Below are 20,743 nucleotides of genomic sequence, written 5' to 3'. Positions count from 1 at the left end.
AAGCCCCCCATACAACAAATGTGATTATTTTGTCCTTTTTTGGTCGATATCAATAATGACACTTGATATGCCTCCCTGTGGCTATTATTAAAACGCATTACGCAACATATTCTATGCGAATGAAAGAGACGTTCAGTGATATATAAAATTATTAGACATCATCGTTCATTCTTCACGATCATACTTTCTTGTTTTTGCAGCTATATACCTACAGTATATTATAATATAATATAGTCACTAGCTATTAATGGTCACTTGGCAACAGGGACCGAAACATAATATTGTACTGATTAATAATAATAATAAATAAAAGAATGTAGAGCACATAATTTACAAATAAATTTTGGTTGTCACCAGGGCTGGAGAGGCAGCGAACGGGATAGCCCTGCTGCATCATGGTTCTCGAGAGTTCGACGTCTGCCCCTCACCACGCATCGTGTCATAGATCCTAATGAAGGTAATACGATTTTCTGTGTTCAAAACATAGAATTAGATGATTTTACAACGTGACGAGGCTATACGATGGATTTAGACGAGCCATTCATAATTGGAATAGGCCTAACACCACGGGTGGTAGGTAACCCATTGTGTATTTTGATGAAGAAAAATTTTGAATAGCTCATTTGAAAATAATTAGCATGGCATCGCTTTGTAACGTTACAATGTATATTGACCCTTAAAACCTTAACGTGACAAACAGTTTTGCGGCGGCGACCGCGCAAAAGTTTCAGTTTTGTGAAACTGAAACATTTTGTTGACTTACATTTTGTATGAAATAGTAAAATATTATGCTTTAAAATTTGAGTTATAAAGAGTAGGTAACGTATAAAATTTTAATTTATTTATTAGCCTCGTCATAATATAAAACATTAAACAAGGTAATGCTTGCTATTTTCCCAGCATTTTATGAGGTAAGCGTGAGTTTTCGGATATTGTGTTAATCATTACATTAAGAAGACCTCATTTTGATAGAAATATGATTTCTTTCACTTCTCTGTGTTCTGTAACTTATTAGTTTTTATTGTACCGGCTACCTCATACGAGGATTACATTACACGTTCCATTATAGAGCCTGTGGACAATAATAGGAGCTATTAGGACTTAACTAGAAGTAATAATAAATTAGGAATCAATAGGATATTTTAGGTTAACCTAACTTAACCTTATTATGTGATAATTAATCGCAATATCTCGGCTGGATTTAATAATATCGATATTTTAGGCACATGGTACAAAAAATTGATGGTAAAAGATTCCATCTATCAACCCGAATGTGGAGTAATAAATAACCGTAGTTGTCATGTGCGTTTTCCGCACGTATACGCGCCCATGTGTACGCTCGCACGCACTATCGTACGCACGAACATTTTCTAGACCAGTGGTTCATAACCTTTTAGTCATGACGGACCATTTTACCAAATGTTTGTCTTGCCGGGGATGACCCTGCTGGTTTACCTAAATTAAGGGTGGTTTGATAAAGAAAACAAGCACTAAATTATAAAATTACCACTTATTTTTCATTTGGCAAAAATCTAAAAGTTAAATTTTAATTTAATGTGATTTTTGACTGCATATTCTTTACTAACGTTTAAATTCTCACGTATTATTAGGATGGTTTCGCGGACCACTTGGAATAACTTCAGGGACTTCAGTGGTCTGCGGAGCACCGGTTAGGAACCGCTGTTCTAGACTTCTATCTCTGTAACCTAAAAAACTACTACAAATTGTTGTCTACAGTTCGTGCGTAAAGTAAATAAAATAAATAATATTTAAATACTTAAAAATGTTTGTTGTTTACTCTTGTGGAAAGTTGATAAGTTTTTACCATAAGTTCTACTTTTTCACTAGCCATTAAGCGATTTTAGAATATAAGTCTTTCTAGCAGTATCAACTCAGTCCTTATTTAAGAAGCTAAGGTATACCCACCACCAATAATAACTTATCCAACTCTATTACTTTATTGCAGTACATGCATTGTCGTTGACGAATGATACACTCTATTTTCTATTCATGCCCGCTCCTTACTGAATATTTAACCAACAATCACGCTAATGATGTATGTATGAATAACTCGCTTTATCTCAGCGCATTCTGTTTGCTAACTTTACTGTATCTTGTTAACTAGAGGATAAACCTCAATTCAGTTATATAACATCTATGTGTTGTAGGTATTGTATAAGCTTATTATGATATCGTGTCTATAAGGGTAGCCATACACGGGACAATTATCGTAACGATTTATCCCCTCGATGTTAAAATCGAACGACAAATTGTACGTGTGTAGCAGTATCGCAAACGATTTTACGTTCAAATGATCGATTGGACGATTTTCTTGACCATCGATCGAAACGACAAATTGTGTATGGGCACCTTAATAAGGAGCGCAGATCAATCGCAAATCCAGAAGCCTGTAAAGGTTTATAATATTGAAATTTTTGAAACACACGCATAAGCACATTATGTTTTAAGGTACTGCGGGCGTGGAAGTCATAAAAATAAAGTTCGATCTTAATTAAACAATTTTTTAAAACTCAACAAATTCAAAAAATAGTATATATTTAAAGGTGGATGTTTCAAACGCTTTCAATTCTGTAGACAGGGTCGCCATGTTAACACAGATAAAAACCAAAGCCCCCATCATTTTACCCTTCATGTTACAGTGCTACCGAGATCCCACTAAACTCATTTACCAGAACCACTTAATCCAGTCTGAAGTTGGCTGTCAACAGGGCGACCCTCTAGGTCCGGCAATTTTCAGTCTAGCTATTCACCCGGTCATCGAACTCCTAAATTCTAAATTCAACGTGTGGTATCTAGATGACGGGACCCTTGCCAGCGACGCATCTACAGTTCTTTCGGATTTTCAGACTCTGATTCGCGAATTCAAAATTATAGGCCTAGATTTGAACCTGGGGAAGTGTGAACTTTTTGTCCCTGATGATTGTGGGGATAGAGATGAGATAATATCCAGTTTCAAGGCCGTCGCCCCAGAATTATCAGTGATTGAGAAGAGTGCACTTTTTCTCTTGGGTTCACCTGTTCTAGCCGATTCTTTTCCGGACTATATAAATGAAAAAACACGGAATTTTAGTGAAAGTTTAGATCGTCTTCTCCAAATTAACAGTCACATGGCATTTACTCTGATTCGATATTGTTTATTTGTTCCAAAATTTACGTATGCTTTGCGGTGTTGTCAGCTCTGGAAGTTCCCAGAACTTCTCCATAGCTTAGATGACACCCTAAAGCATACGCTTTCCACAATTTTAAACATAAAATTTGATGAACGTTCCTGGACCCAAGCTACACTACCAGTAAGGTTCGGTGGCCTGGGAATACGAAAAACATCGGACACAGCTTTACCGGCGTTCTTGTCCTCGGTCCACGCAAATCGCGCAGTAATAGCCAAAATCTTAGAGCCCTCATCTTGCCCATTCGTCATTCCCTTTGCGGACGAGGCCAAGGATGCCTGGGACATTGCTAGTGCCGGCAGCGAGGTTCCCAAGAACACATCTTCCCAAAGGCTCTGGGACGAGCCCATCTGCGAACTGGTGCGTAATAAACTGTTTAACACGTCTACCAGCGCCGTAGAACGGGCTCGACTTTTGGCCGTGGAGAGGTGGGAGTCGGGAGCTTGGCTGCAGGCACTGCCATCTAAAAACACAGGAACATTGCTGGACCGTAATACATTCCGTCTTGCCACTGCCCTGCGTCTTGGTGTCCCCCATGTCGTCCCCCATCAGTGTGTTTGCGGCGCGCGCGTTGACAGCTATGGTCACCACGGGTTGTGCTGCTCGCGAAGTGCCGGACGCTTTTCACGGCATCACAACCTGAATGACCTCATTCGTCGGGCTCTTGTCACTGCCGGCGTGCCAGCGATACTGGAGCCCTCCGGTTTGGCGCGCGACGATGGCAAGAGACCCGATGGAATGACCCTGGTGCCCTGGAATGTGGGTCGGGCCCTTGTGTGGGACGCTACTTGTGTCGACACACTCGCCTCGTCCCATATTCAGAGCACCTCGAGCTGTGCGGGCGCAGCCGCAAACCAAGCAGAGAACCTCAAGCGGCGCAAATATGAGAACCTCAGCGGAGATCTTATATTTGAACCGTTTGGGGTGGAAACTCTAGGCGCATGGGGTCCGGGGGCACATAAGCTTTTTAGAGGAATATCTAAGAAGCTTGTTGAAGCGACCCGAGACCCCAGAGCTGGGAGCTACCTGGCACAGCGGATAGCAATTGCCATCCAACGTGGCAATGCTGTCAGCTTACTGGGCACTCTGCCAGATGGGGACGACTTGGGCAAGTTTTTCTTTTTATAGTTTTATATTTAAAGTTTGTATATATAATATATCTGTATATTTTAGATAGTATTTTAGTGTTTACATTTCTATCATATATGGACAATAATATTATGTTAATTGATCTTAAATAAAACCCCTAGTACCGTTTTAAAACTCAACTGACATTCATACTTTTCCGATTTTTTTCTGGTATAGAAAGCGAGCTGTTTTTTTTTTTTTAGTTTTTGTACGATTTCAAACTCAACAGATTATTATTTTTGATGAAGTCGGAGGTACCTTTATTTCTGACGTGGAAATTATGATCGGCATTAAACAATTATTGTTTTACGCTCAGCTGACTTTTAAACCCAACAGATTGTTTTTGGTGACGTCGGAGGAAGACGAGCTGTTCCTTAATCTTCGATACGTTCTTAATGAAAAAATTCTGCTGAACTGAATATCGTTTTTTGATGACGTAGAAATTTCAATATGCATACAATTTTTCGAACTCAACATACTCAAGCTCAACTGCCTTTCTAACTCCACAGATTGTTTTTTGGTGACGTCGGAGGAGGGTGAGCTATTCTTCAAGTCGCCGTCGGACGAGCCGACGGTGTGCGGTATCTACATGATAGCGGATCCCGATAAGCGAATCCAGGTCATCTTCAACTACATAGACGTACCGTGCAGCAATGGCGGGCTTGTCGCCGTGAGTACATAAATATTTACTTTTTAAGCGTTACGAAATTCACTTTAAACCTTCTGTGTATACAGGCTGTGTGCCTAGAATATGGAATGCTTGCAAGAAAACAATAACATGTTCTGAGAGAGATATAATAAAAAAATACTTTACTAAAATTCAATTGTTCAAAGAATTGTTTAAAAGCTCTACATAGAGGTTTTTCTATATTCCTACATTCGAATCGTACTTTACAGCCCACTGATTAAACTTTTTACCGACTTTCAAAAAGGAGGAGGTTATACGTTCGGCTGTATGTATCTTTTTTTTTTTTTGTATGTTCAACGATAACTCAGCCATTTGTGATCTGATTTTCAAAATTCTTTTTGTGTTGTATAGGGTTTAACTCAAATTTGGTACCATGTTCTCAAAAGTGGTTATCTGATGATGGGATCGGATGGGTACCGACTTCAAATAATGAAGACTGTAGTATGTACAGAAATAGTTGAGATTTAGACGTATTCTGAAAAAGGCACTATTATAGAGTAAGAATTATTTAATACTTTTTAGTACATATTATTATTGTTATTACCTTGGAAGTCGGTTTTCATTTTTTGTTAAAAATAATAATTAATCAGAACTTTTTACTTAAGGCCAAATTCAATTACTAATTGGAATACTTTTTTCGGCATTCAAAAAAGATACTTTTATCGAAACTAAGTTTCCTTCCTAACTTAATAATAGAAGTTGTTTAAGTATCTCTCTCTAACGCGATTAAATTATGCTCATTGCTCACCTTAACAAGTTTTTGGAATTCGTAATTCTAAATCAATACAAAGTTGGCTTTGGCAATCAACATAAAATTTGGTTGCCTACCTACTCTGTAGTGCCCCGAGCCATTCTCGAGTGATTCTGATATCGATACAAGTTTGTAATAAAAGTTTGAACCAACAACCAAAAAGTTATTCATACAATAAGCGGGATGACTTACACTCGCTTTCGGAGGTTTTCTACAGGAGTTTAGAAAAAGTGTGTGAGTTTATTTTTAGTGTACCTAAATTATTCATTTTATCTTTTGATCGTGGGCTTAGCCACGCGAAAAAGCGGTTTGGTCGCTACGCCACGGGATCACAAGCAATTGTTTGTAACGATTTATTTAAATAGCGGCGTGCCGCTATATTTACATTATTTTATGATTTTCGCTCTAACGCGAGGGCCACCACCAAGCAGGCTACCAACACCAAGCAATCAGTGCTTTTGAATAATTAAACTCCTGTGTTTTTGGACAGAAAGTAATTCATACCTTAGAAACTTGGTGTTTCCTTTCCTGTCCCAAACTGCACACTATAAACTCTTTAAGAAGAGTGCGTATTTCCTCTTAAAAAGCCGGCAACGGACCTGCGAGCCTTCTGATATTGCGAGTAGGCGACGGTAGTTATTTGATTTTCACCTGGCGCTTTCCATCAATCACTTGATGGAAAGCGCCAGGTGAAAATCAATCGTTTGCTCGTTTGCCCCCTTATTATAAAAAAAATCCTATAACATGCACTCCAAACAGTTTTGGGACGAACATAACATGTTTCAGTGGGTGGACGGCTGGGAGCTGAACGGGCAGGTGTGGCCGGCGGACGCGTGGGACGACGACCGTGTCGTGGAGTCCTGCGACCGGCGACCGCGACGCAAGCTGGTGTCGCGACAGAACGCCGCGCTAGTCCAGTATCGCGTGCCCGCGCGCGGAAAAGGCTTCTCTCTCACTATACGACACCTACGCAACGCGCGACGTGAGTAATTAATCTAAAAGCTTTATAAATTGATTGCTTTCTGGGGACGGCAGGAAGTTAATACTTCATTATCTGGTTATACTTTGCCGACATATCTTTATTAATAAGTGAGAGAAAAACTTTGTAACCCTTTTTACGAAAAATGGGGAAACGCAGGTGCATGAAATTTCGCACATGTATAGTTTTAAATATGGTGAAGGAGTGCATCGAGCTAATATTATTTTAAAATTATGCTTTTATCATATATATTTTTAACAAATAAAACGTTACACACACTGCGACACTACTACCTTAGAAAAATTACAGATTTTTGAGTGACAAGCCTATACATACGAATTATACTTTTTTATTTATGGTTGAAGTCTGTTAACAACAAGTTGACAAATGGAAAATGGATTATTGTTTTTTTTAATTTAATTTAGATTAGTGACCGACCGAACTTTCGGTTTCGGCCAGTTTCGGCCAAAAAATCTAGTTTCGGCCTTAGTTTCGGTTTCGGCCAAAATATAGCTGAAACCGAAACCGAAACTCATGCATCGTTCGGTAAACTTCGCAATTAACTCGAGCTTGCTTGCCAGCGAGGTCCTGGCTCAGTTCGCCACCATCTATTTAATCATGTTTTGAGATTATGTATTCCAGATTAGTCCCAAATCAAAAATTAGCACTGCGTTTTATTTTCATTAATACTTCGATCGCAGATTGAATTTTATTTCTACGATAAAAGCAGGCTTATTTAATATATATTAACTGTTGGCAAATTACGTGCTATTTTAACAATGTTTCCGAAACAAACGATTTAGTAAATGCTATGATAAATTGATTATATTGTGTGTGAACTTTATTTACTTAAGAATTTTGTTTGACTGTGAGATTATAAGATATCTTAGGATATATCTTGTGAGATTTATCTAGTAAATCATCTCGCCTCACTCTTTTTTTTTGGACACGCAATCTCTTAGGACTTAGACCGTCCCTACCCTGCTACAATCTTATCTAGCCCACTTCCCCGTAAGCTTCACTCTTGCGGCCCTCAGTATATTTTTCAGGTTTAGTGGCAAAACGCCTTCTGGAGAAAAAAAAATGTGACGTCAACTGCAAGTTTGCTTAGTCATTTCGTTTTGAACTTCGACCGCGGTCGTGTCCATGTCTCCCATAAAAATAATATACTACAATTATTGATTTTTACCGACTTCCAAAAAGGAGGAGGTTATACGTTTGGCTGTATGTATCTTTTTTTTTGTATGTTCAACGATAGCTCAGCCGTTTCTGATCCGATTTTCAAAATTCTATTTGCGTTGTATAGGGTTTAACTCGAATTTGGTACCATGTTCACAAAAGTGGTGATCTGATGATGAGATCCTGGAGGAATCGAGGGGACTCCTTGAAATTGGTATGGAAACATATAGTGATTTAAATTTTTTCTGAAGCTTTTGAGGTAAATGCTACCAAAAAGTAAGATTTCGCGCCAGGTTATACCCTGGATCCGAAGGTACCCAACAGAACTTTTGAATCCTTATAGATACAGTTTCGGGGATTTCGGCGTTGTTTAAAGAACTGAAAGCATAAGCCAACATATAAATTTATTTAATTGTCATCATCAAAATCATAATTATGCCATGGGTCATCACATTATGACCCAATTATTGATGCTTTTTGTGATATTTTGCATCGAAGCAGATGTTTTTGATGATTATTTCGCTGTTTGTGGACCTATTTTCAAAATTCTTGTGTTGTTGTATAGGGTTTAATCTTGATTTTGTATAATAATTACGAAAGTGGTGAGCTGGTGATAGGATCTATGAGCAATCGAGGGAAATCCTTGAAATTTATTAAAAGACTCATAGTGGTTAAAATGTTGTTTCTTGTAACTTAAACATATGTTACGAATAAGAAAAAGTTCATACAAAGGTGTCTCTTGATCTAAAGGCACTGAACAGAACTCCTGAACCTTTAGTGATAAAAGTTTTAAATTGCAGCATCGCTTAGATAACTGCAAGCATTTACCACAATTTCGCTTACAGTAACATAATGTGAATAGTTAACATTCGTAACTTGGTTATTTACGCATAGAGCCTTATCTTGTAAATACCTAAAAAGAGTGAAATTATTATTTTTAACAAAAAATTAAAACCGACTTCCAAGGTAAAAACAATAATAATATGAACTAAAAAATATTAAATAACTCTTACTCTATAATAGTGCCTTAATGTGTGCCAGTAATTTCTGTACATACTACAGTCTTCATTACTTTGAAGTCGGTACCAGTCCCAAAAGCTTCAGATATTCTGACATTGACTGAACTCACGATAAAATTAGCTGGTACCGACTTCAAATAATGAATGAATGAATGAATGAAATGAATGACTGTAGTATGTACAGAAATAGTTGAGATTTAGACGAATTCTGAAAAAGGCTCTATTATAGAGTAAGAGTTATTTAATATTTTTTAGTTCATATTATTATTGTTTTTACCTTGGAAGTCGGTTTTAATTTTTTGTTGAAAATAATAATGTTTTCAGTAGTACGTCGTTCAGTAGTATGTCTAAGGGATTATTTCACCAATCGCACAACTTCGTTTTATAAAACTTAGTTCTCATGAAACGCGTTCCTACGGGGATCAATAAAAAAGCAAGAAACGATATATAAACTACCCAAACGCATAATTATTATTATAATTTTTTTCGTCTATGATTTTCGATTCGCCATGACTTTAACGGCTTTAATGAAGTTTAACCGTGCAACATTGGACGTTCTGAAGATAAAACTCGGATTTGTTGTGAAATTTATGTTGCTATAAACGCGTTTATACGTGTAGAACCAATTTAGTGTACACTAAACGCGTTCTATTTCTTAGGTGAATCGCACCAAAATAAAATGACTTCAAATAACTTCTGCTCTTGTTTCTTATTATAATACATTTAGGGGAATTTCACCAATCACACTTAAACGTTTTATTAAACTAAGTTCTCATTAAACAATGAACGCGTTTATATGGCGACGTGAATCTCGTTTTTTTAAAATAGATTTTACATTCTTCATTTAATCGCGATTAATGAATCTAAGTTTACGTTATAAGTTTGATTGATGTTTTTTATAAATGTATATCTGATTTTTATATAAAAATGTTTTATTTAAAAATGTTTATATAAAAATGTTTTATATGATTGATGTTTTATAAAAAAATGTTTATCATCTTTGAGCCTTATCACGTTGTTTTAGTAACAAATAGCAAGAAACGATAAATAAGCTAACCAAACGCATATCTGTGAAAACTGTCAACTTAACAATTTTTTCGCCTATGTTTTTCGATCTGTCACTACACCGAAATGAAATGTGTTTTATGAAGTTAAAACTCGAATATTGGGCGTTCAGAAGATAAAAATCGGATTTGCTGTGAATGAGACAAAACGCGTGTACTTGGAATCGTATAAAAAACGGAATATAGTACAAAAAGTTATTCGAGTCTAAGAATAATAATATTTATGGTAAGAAATGTCGCAAAAAGTAAAAAATTCAATGTGGTACTTTTTCTTTAATTTAAAAAAATGTAATTTATGTTAAAAATCAATAAATTTCAGTAAATAGTCGTAATTTTGAATGTTTTACCAAGTTTCGGTTTCAGTTTCGGTTTCGGCCGAAACTAAGAGTAAGGCCGAAAGTTCGGTTTCGGTTTCGGCTGAAAAATCAGTTTCGGTCGGACACTAATTTAGATACTATTAGACAATACTTAAACGGCCAGTCTGAGATCAGCCGAGTAACAAGAATTGAAAAAAAACTATGATGAAGTCAATATTTTTTACAAAATATAGGTTGCAGTCCTAATGTCGTTGCAAGTAAGGTCGAATTTCGACCATCGGGCGATCTCTAGTATGAATTAATAGTAACGTCGCGTAAGTTAACTCGTCTGTCAATGCTCAGAGACGTTTACTGACACTAGAAAGTTGACACTTGGCGTGTGCAACTCTTCAAGTGCGTTACATTGAGTTACGACATCCTAAAAATTTTATCACTTATACTATACAGTCAGGACAATTTATGGTGGCACCAGCAGTTATTGAATATTAAAAATACTCGCACTGCATTCTGTTAACTTTAGAATAAAATTCAATTCTTTTAAAGAAACAGACTATTATAGTTTCATCGGAAAACGTCTTGGTTACCTCTTCGTATGATAATATCCAACTATTTATGAGTTATTCATACTGTGTCTCGTCGTGTATGCAAAAACCGATATCACCTTTAGGGTCAATTCAGACCGCAACGTGACGCGTAGGTGCATTTCTAAAATAGATTTGATAGATTCGCAAGACGTCTCACGCAATTGAAATCTGTCAAATTTTGCTATAAATCCTAAAAAAAATTTGAAAATCGGTTCATAAACGGCGGAGTAATCGTTGAACATACATAAAAAATATTATATCCACAGCCGAATATCCACACTCCTCCTGTTTGGAAGTCGGTTAAAAATAATTGTAATAAAAATATTATGATATTTTATGATATGTATCTAATCGTGAAAACCTGTCATTGGCTTTCTTTTTCTATAATGTCGTTTCTATTTTATTGTAAGTTAAAGCAGTTGGTTTTCCAAAATAAATAAATAAATTTAAGAATAAAATATAATATACTATGTGTGTTGTTTACTTTCAACGTTTACTTTCAATGTAAGGGCTGATTTACCAGATAGATTTTACCTGAGTAATAAATAAGTAACTTTATAATGTGTTATGTGTATATTATTTACCCCTATAAGAACCTCATGTCATAACATATCCGACGATTGAAAAATCATTCCAAAAGAAAACGTGTATCTACTTTTCAATCGTCACCTTTTTTTGGCAATTAAAATTTATGATACCTAATTTGAAATACAAATCTGTCAAAGTTGTATATTATTCATTTCTTATAGAAACTCAGGTAAAATAACTCGAACGGACTATACTATCGATAGCAAAATACTATACTATCGATAGTAAAATATACATCACTAGCACACGCACACATTGACAGATCGAAAATGGTCACGCATTTTCGGGTTGTCAGGTGGTCTATACGACAGTATATATTAAGTCTATGGTGCATCTGCAGTCACTTCATTGTCAATCGCGGTTAGTATAGAAAATTACAAGTTTTTTTTATAGGGAGTCAATGACAGAATTCCACGATTTAAGAATAATTAACACGTCTTATTTATAATAGCAAAGAACTAAATAGAAATTGTCACGTTAAAACACTTTATTCAAACATAACAATTAAGTTTGAACCATTCCCAAAATCGTATAATATGTTTCGGCCATTAGTTATTTCGCCAGAGAGATAATCGCGAGAGATAAAAACAAAATCTAACTTTAAGTAGGTCCCCAGCGAAATCGACTTAATTTCGAGATTAAAGGAAGATTAAGATAAAACGGCCGCAAATATCAGTGTTGCCTCTCACTATAAATACGTAAGTGATTAGTATGAATATCTATTTTTACTCGTGTAGAAAATAGAAATCTAAAAATTGATAGATTTGTTTACTAGGAAATATGATTTTAATTAACTGAAAACATAAACGTGTTTCCGAGTCCTTTGAGCAAGCAAAGCAAAGTAAAATCCCAAATTGAATGAGGTTCTTTTCAAAGGTTCGTCTTTCAAAACAACGTACACGGTACAACGCTAAAATTTAGGATTTATAGCTACAGCAAAACCACTGTACGTCATATCGAATAATAATAATAATAATTGGTCTTACAGGAATTATTAGAAAGTTTGTGATAATTTCACAGCATGCAACCTAATGCTGTTCGGTTCTGAGGGTGTGTACACACTGCGCAACCACGGCGAGCGCGGTAACTGCTCCGTGGTGGCGGTCGCGCCCGCCGCCGTTCGTGTGCTCGACCTAAATGTGGGTCAAACTGTGAAGACCAGCCTGCTGCAACTCGAGACTGGAACCATACATCATGTAAGTTTCAAACTTGTTTCAACTTTCACGACATTTACAACGCGCAACTGTTGCTTTCAATTTTCAGGGAAAAATTCAAACTTTGATTAAATTTTTTACTATGTTCCCAATTTTATTTTTAGACAAAAAACGTGCTTTCAGCTTTAGCAGCTTAGTAACCGAGTTTGGCATGGAAAAACTACACAACTTCAGAGCGGAAAAAAGTTGATTAAGTAATAAATAATAATGTTATAATGACTAAGTAGTAATTTTATAAATACGCTATTCATTGTAGCATGACATTATCAATTAGACACCTTATTAAAAGTTTCACGTCATCAAAAATTATTCATTCAAATCAACAATATTTAGCCTTTGGCTAACAGCAAAGTTATCCAGAAATGTTATTTCGTCATTTCCGTTCGGTGGTCGATACCGAGTTAATGTTTCAGACATCTGCATCTGTCATATGGCGGCTCTCGACATAGGCGAACGCGTTGGCCAACGCGTCTGCAGACGCGTTGGCCCAATGTGTAGAACGGGCGTTCGCGCGTTGGCCGTAGGTATTTAGACGTTGGCCAACGCGCGAACGCCCGTTCTACACATTGGGCCAACGCGTCTGCAGACGCGTTGGCCAACGCGTTCGCCTATGTCGAGAGCCGCCATAAGAAAGCCCTAAGCGGTACGTTTATAGTCTTCCATTATTCGGCTCAGTTGAAGATGAGTTTGGTGAATATTACCGCAACTATTAACTTCATACAACTTGGTAATTTGTAATCAGTCATACTTAAGCCGGTCCAATATTGAGTTTGTGAGGACATAAGAACTTAAGTGCTGGGATGTAAGGATAATGTCTAATGCCCACTGACTAGTGTATTTAGGGATAAAAGGACAGATTAGTTGGTCCTACTCAAACATTTGCGTTTAATACACTTTGATTTCCGTTACGTTATAAAATAGCTAGTACAACATTTTTTTTATTATAATGTTCGATGTAACAGTTCTTTTACGAATCGATGAGTATTGCCGTCAGGTCACAGCCTAATTTACCGTATTCCTGATATTATCTAATCTCCCAAGCCTCGCACATCTCAGAATAAATGAAATCAAGTTTATTTGAAATAGATTTTAACCTCTCAAGTCGATAAATAACTTCAAATGAAATGAGCATTTCCCAGTACACGTTACCAAACCTTTCAAAATACACGTTACTATAATATTGGCGAAATCGTACAACTGAAAGACGTCTAGTGAATATTTTTATATTACGTTTTTCAATGAAAAATTTCTCGTCATCCTACTGTTTGTAGAAAATATAAAAAGCTTAGGCGTAAAATTATATCGCTCTATTATGTGGGGCTCATAATTTCTCGGAAAGTCCCTTTCAAAGACAGGTCGAACATGTAAAGCTACTTATTCTGGCCATCCTCATGATTTTATCTTGATAAGCATTGGCGCAATTCACCCATTTTTTTTGCAGGGGATTTTATGATACTACTATATTATGTAAATGTTTTTTTATATGTCTCATAGTAATAGATAGTTTAATAGTAAGTAAAACAAAGAAATGTATATCTTTGCTTCATTTTCCACTTGTCACATTGATTAACATATTATTTTTCTATACATATTAATATTCAATACGTATACAAATATAAAATGCTAATTATAAAGAAATTATAATAATAAGGCTTCTGAGTTTTGTGACTCTCAAATTAACATTTCAATAGAAAAAGTCAAGCAGTGTTTGTGATTTATTGAAGAAAAAGATAAAGGACTACTTAGGCCTAAGATATCATTTTATGTCTCAATATAATAGTCATAAATATTTATTAGCCGAGGGAAATCTAGCAGGCTTTTTGCAATGTCTTTTATGATTCATAACATATGCTTTTACCGCCTTATGTCTTTGTATATTACTTATGGAAATATTACACTTCGTATAAATTACATGGTTTGTTCATAGTTATTTTACCTTTGAAAGGACCTCTCCGCCAACGATATAAGGCTCTTTCAATCCTGGAAAATATGGAGATAGTCATCTTTGCGTCCATACCCCTCAAATAACAAACAAACGTTTAAAACGTTGATTTGTTAATACATTAGAGAGAATCATAATTTAAAAGGTCTATGTCAGGTTTCCGTGGTGTTTTGACAAAAGGTGATCCATTTTACACCCTTATTTATTAGTAAATTATTCTTCTATTCTAAAGCGCTAGTTAACAAAATATAAACTTATGTTACAAATAACCGTAGAGCATAAATTAACTCATTTGACTGAACCATATAAGAAACGAAACTGAATTAATATTCTATGAAATAATAGAATCAGGGTACTGGATAGTACTATAAACGTACGATTTCCGTTATGCCAAAAGTCGTTTATCTCGCGGGAACCATACGTTTTTCCGGGATGAAAAGTATTCTATGTCCTTTCTTGGGACTCAAACTATCTCCATACCAAATTTCAGAAAAGTTGGTTCAGTGATTTGGGCGTGAAGAGGTAACAGACAGACAGAGAGATACACTTTCGGAGTCGCAGCTATAATATTAGTATGGATAGAGCCTCAGAGACTTATTGAGCCTAGCTCACTGACGTGTTGTTTGCACAGTGCACAAAGCGCGGGCTGGGCGACTACGTGGACGTGGGCGGCGCGGCCGGCCTGGACCACACCAAAATGGAGGTCTACGACAGCCTGTGCGGACTTGACTCTAATGAAGGTGAGAATTACGGAATAAATGGCTTTACTTATTAAACAACAAACTAATTTGTTAGTATATTTAAACAAGGAATAAGCAAAAAAATAAACATAAAATAGGTACACATCCCTCTTATAAACTTAAAGGAACAAACTAGTTTGAAACATAATTTTATAATTATTTTACCTGATGTTGAAAGAAACTTTGTTGCGCCGTAATTCGTAGGAACTTTAAATTTTACCGTGACATAAATTTTAGTATTGTAGGAAAGGAAATTTCCTATCCTATCTCCTTTACTTGGACTCAAGGTGTAAATATACTTTATACCTTTCATTGAAATTGGTTAAGCGCCGCGTGAATAAGCCATAAAACGGACAGACATATTTTACATAGTTTATACGTGGGAGAGCCATGCTTCGGCACGAATGGGCCGGCTCGACCGGAGAAATACCACGTTCTCACAGAAAACCGGCGTGAAACAGCGCTTGCGCTGTGTTTCGCCGAGTGAGTGAGTTTACCGGAGGCCCAATCCCCTACCCTATTCCCTTTCCCGTCCTCCCCTATTCCCTTCCCTTCCCTCTGGCTCTCCTATTACCCTATTCCCTCTTAAAAGGCCGGCAACGCACCTGCAGCTCTTCTGATGCTGCGAGTGTCCATGGGCGACGGAAGTTGCTTTCCATCAGGTGACCCGTTTGCTCGTTTGCCCCCTTATTTCATAAACAAAAAGACATGAAACTTTCACATATTTTATAATAGTAATATTAGGAATTTAATAATAACACTCATTACTGCATGTAATGAAAAATAATTATAATATGTAGCTTGAAAGTCTTATATTATACTACATAATATTAACTGTAACTTACAGTGTGCATAATATTATTGTTTCTAAGTAAGCTAGAGCTCGTAACTGTAGAAGATTATATTATACTTGTTAGATAAGTTATAATTATGAAGCTCGTAACATCGGCTCTAATATAAAAGTTTTTAGGACCCTTAAAAATCTAGACACAATTAGTAAGTACCCAGCAACAATAAACCTAAAATTGGGAGTAAAAGTGATTTGATTAATTCTCATCAAAGTAAAAGGTGTTGATGGAGTCATTCAAATTATTATTTATTGATTTCACGAAACCATTGTTTTGGATATTCAATAGAAATGATTCAGATTAATGAGCTTTTGCTTTTGCCCATTTATCAAAGAGGGCTTTTATTTTGTAAAATTTAGAAGTCTGATATTATTATTTTCGAAACACCTTTCCTATAATTTCTGTGTTATGAATTGAAAGTAAGTAAATTAAAGTTTGAAAAATGAAATATTTATATTACGGAAGCCCTAGACCAATTTTTTTTTATTACTATTAAGCTAATTTTTTGTGAGTAGCTTCATTTTGATAAAACGAACACCATCTTTATTTATGAAAAATCTCGAAAGTGGTAGCTAAGAGAGATAGAAAGGATTTCATACTTTGAATTGGTGGTCCTAAAATATCGATATTTGTAGTATGTGTGTATATTTGTAGGACAATATTAATCTTAAATTATATGACTATTAACCTACCAATTTACAAAAAAACAGATGGTTAGGGTACCGTAGTCAACCAAGTTTTGTTTGATCCTTTCTATCTCTGTCAGCTACCACTTTCAAGATTTTCCGCAAATAAAAATGTTGTTTGTCTTATCAAAATGAAGCTTCTCACAAAAAATTAACTTTATCGTAATAATAAAAATGTTGTTTTAGGGCTCCCTGACTATTGGCCTTCTCACTGTTGCCAAAAATAACTCTTGCTTGAAAAAGGAAGTAATTTGCAGCATTTCTAAATTACTCATGGGTGGTGTCTGAGGGTTTTTTTAACAGGAGTTTATATTTTCACTAACGTTGTTGATTGGTTAATTTTTTGACGTTAGCCAATCAAAAGCAATAGTAAAAAGATAAACACCGGTTAGAAAAAATTCAGAAGTTGGGCATTACACATATTTTAGCAATGACAAAATTAGAATAATAATATGTTCTTTGTTTGAATTTTTAAAAAAAGGACACAACATAAGGATTTGTAGATCCAGCCTTAAGAAATCTAAGTTTTGGCATTTAACTAGGACTGAGATATAGCGACGAAACTTTGGTAGTGAAATTACTATCTTCTCAAGAAACGGCTGAATAATTTTACGCGTGATACTAATTGAAATGCTTTGTACTCAGAATCACTCCAAACTCCGCGGGCGCCGCGAATACGGAATATTATGTTTAGAAATAGATAAGGTTTATTTATTTAAGACGGACCGCCTTAAATAAATAAACAGCAAAAAATAGGATTATATTATTTGGTATAATGATGACACCGCGGACGCCCATACATATACGCGCGGACCCCCAGGGGTCCACACTCCACGAACTAAGGGTTGGGAAACACTGCTTTAGAGGAGCAAACTTCGCGCGTTTCAGGATCGTGCCCTTTCAGTATAGTAGAAGCTAGTTGGTGCATGAATTTAATTTGAATATCGTTTGAAGCGCGTATACGTGTCGAGTCATTTCCATATCGTGTGCGCTATTAAAATACGATGTGCGCTCACGGCCCAACGTTGTTAGTTATATGGGAGGTGAAAGTTTGACTTTTGGTATTTATTCGGTAACGTTTTGGTTGCATAGAATTCATGCTCACAATATGCTTACCAAATTAACAGCATAGCTATCGTCCCAACGAATGCAAATATATGGGTACTAGCAAAAAAATACGTGTGGCACTCGTGACTGCTGCGACAGCTGCGGTAACATACTATTGCATAGCAATAGTCTGCACGCATAAGTCTAGTCGCGCGCACACAAACACTGTGCCGAAGTCTGCCAAACTGAAACGAGGTTTGGTGATGTGTTAGGTTAATTATTGTCGTAATGGAATTTCTTGATTCGGTCAACGCGCTCATAGCCCGCGATGGCAATAGCTTACATTTTTCGAAAAGGTCACGATTACGTTGACTACAGAAATCCTCTTTCATCTCAGCACCTTCACATGTATTTTGCAGGTCGTCACGCGGTGTTTGTGGCGTGCGAGGACACGGTGGTGCGGTTGGTGTCCAGCGGCCGCTACCAGAACTCCGTGACCGTGGCCTTCGCCCCCCTCCCACTTGAACACATCGAGCACGCAGACCTCGTCTGCGGCCTCAACGACATGTAAGCGACTTCGGCGACACACTGAACCCGTAGGCTAAATGTCCCGTCAATAGATTCCATGGAATAAGCATTTTAAAACACGGGCGCTGCCTGCCAGTTCTATGTGCTGAGATTTGACTGGCCACGCTCTCGCGTGTTACTTTGAAAATATATGATAATTCTGTGCCAACTTGTATGCCCATTTTAAACCACCTATATTATTAATTTAAGCTCCAACGTGCTTAGCATAAAATATCTTGTTAGTTTAAGATAATGTTATGTTGTCTATGAAATATACTATGTCCTCTGTTAAAAGATATAAAATTAAGGATCATCTGTAACTTAGCTTGTACGGATAAGATTTTGTTGATCACTTGTAGATAATATTTATTGTACCTCCTTGTCCCCGATCGGTACAAATAGTCGTACCTCTGTATAGTAGACATCGAGGTACACGTACCTCGATGTCCCAGTAGGGAGAAACCTGTACCTAACCTGTTACAATATCTAGTCAATGTGTCATGTTACGGCTAAGAGTTTCATTATTGTATTCTATAAATAAACGATTGTATTGGTATTAAATAAAGTACATCACTACAACCTCTGGCTCTTGTTATTTACTGTTGTCAAGTACTTAAGTTCAAATAAAAAATAATAAATTTAGCGATAACTACCTAAACACAAAAATCAGGAAAATGCGAGTCGGACTCGCGCACGAAGGGTTCCGTACCGTTATAGAGCAAAAATAGGCCAAATGTTTTTATAAATTATTAAATTACACATATATTTAAGGCCTTTTTGAAAATTTCAAGTGCCTACCTTTTGCTATTATTGATATCGACCAAAAAAGGCCAAAAAATCACGTTTATTGTATGGGAGCCCCCCTTAAATATTAATATTATTTTGTTTTTATTATTTCTTGTTATAGCGGCAACAGAATTGATATACACAATCTGTGAAAATTTCAGAAGTCTAGCTACAGCGGCTCTTGAGATACAGACTGGCGACAGACAGACAGACGGACGGACAGACGGACAGACAACGAAGTCTTAGTAATAGGGTCCCGTTTTTACCCTTTGGGTACGGAAACCTAGAAACGGCCCAGGCTTGCTTGAATGAAAGGCAAGAATTATGTTTATTTATTTTCTACCGTAGCCCAGTTTTTTTAAAGGTATAGGCTATTTTCCTTAGTCTATGGTATAGGTAACATGTTTATCGTTTGTATAGATTATAGTCTAAATTCTCGATACTAATAAATAATAATTAATCAGCGGCTGAAAGATCTGGTAGAAATAAAACTTAAAAAGTTACTTAAATTTTATTTACGTTATAGTCACAGAATAAAGATTGTACGGTAATGTATGTTAAAAGCAAATGTATTAACATATACCATTAACTAACAATTTTTCAGATAATAATATTATATAATAATATTACAAGCTAAATTACTACTGCAAAATAAGTCATTATTGCTATGCTGATAAGTGAATATTAATATTTTTATGGAATTCCATAACTATCAAAAATATATATTATGTTAAAGAAAATATGAACAAATTATATTAATTGTAGTTTTATATATAACATTATTAAATTTAAATATATACAGTATTTTTTTCTCCTTACTGATTTAACATAAATTTTGATTCGTTAACACAAAAATTTCCTTGAAGTGAAACGATTTCCAAAGCAATTGGCTATGCAAGATGTAATGCAGTTTAAAAATATTGATTATTATTAAAATAATTATTTTTATTCAATTATTATTGGTACAGAGGTACCTAAATAAATGTTATTTTGTTCTCCGTATCGACGTGTCACTGAAAGAGAAAGAGATAATCAGTGGTAGGTATTTGCAGCTATAAATTATAACGTCACATGTGTATTAGTAGAACTGAAATCCACTTACTGACCCCCAAAATCGTCACAGTACAGCTAAAACTTGCTAAGTTGACTGCTATTTCCACTAATGTGCTTGTTGGGCTCTTTCTCTCGCATAACATGCAAATTGCATATTTTATTTCCACGTATAGCGTAAACAGGTATAGATGCAAATTATTCGGCGACAGGACTTTATTTACTGATTCTCAGACAAATCTACTATGGAAATCGTTCCATTTTACATAAAAATGTATATCTTGAAGTCTTGTAACATCTGTTCAGAAAGTGCACACTGCACCCCTAAGGAGATCTACTAAGCGCCTAATTTAATAACGAAATAGATATTGTCAACGT

At 36.0% G+C, this 20,743-nt stretch overlaps 1 protein-coding gene across 2 annotated transcripts in view; it reads left to right on the top strand.

The window, feature by feature from the left end:
- The window catches only part of LOC121727418 (corticotropin-releasing factor-binding protein), a 40,714-nt gene that overhangs the window by 14,833 nt on the left and 5,138 nt on the right, over positions 1-20,743 (top strand). Inside the window, exons 2-7 of one of the 2 annotated variants that reach the window (XR_006035667.1) lie at positions 358-457; positions 4,826-4,986; positions 6,542-6,737; positions 12,506-12,681; positions 15,273-15,381; positions 18,382-18,632. Coding sequence is in view for 1 of the 2 variants with exons in the window: in XM_042115261.1 (XP_041971195.1) it covers positions 358-457; positions 4,826-4,986; positions 6,542-6,737; positions 12,506-12,681; positions 15,273-15,381; positions 18,382-18,533 (894 nt within the window). In the remaining variant the exon portion in view is untranslated. Of the gene's footprint in view, positions 1-357; positions 458-4,825; positions 4,987-6,541; positions 6,738-12,505; positions 12,682-15,272; positions 15,382-18,381; positions 18,936-20,743 lie in introns of those variants that run through there. The other variant, XM_042115261.1, reaches the window with a different exon arrangement.

Source organism: Aricia agestis, chromosome 5 (genome assembly GCF_905147365.1).
Source record: "Aricia agestis chromosome 5, ilAriAges1.1, whole genome shotgun sequence".
In the NCBI taxonomy this organism is placed as follows: Eukaryota; Metazoa; Arthropoda; class Insecta; order Lepidoptera; family Lycaenidae; genus Aricia; species Aricia agestis.
This window is presented reverse-complemented; position numbering and strand designations above follow the sequence as displayed.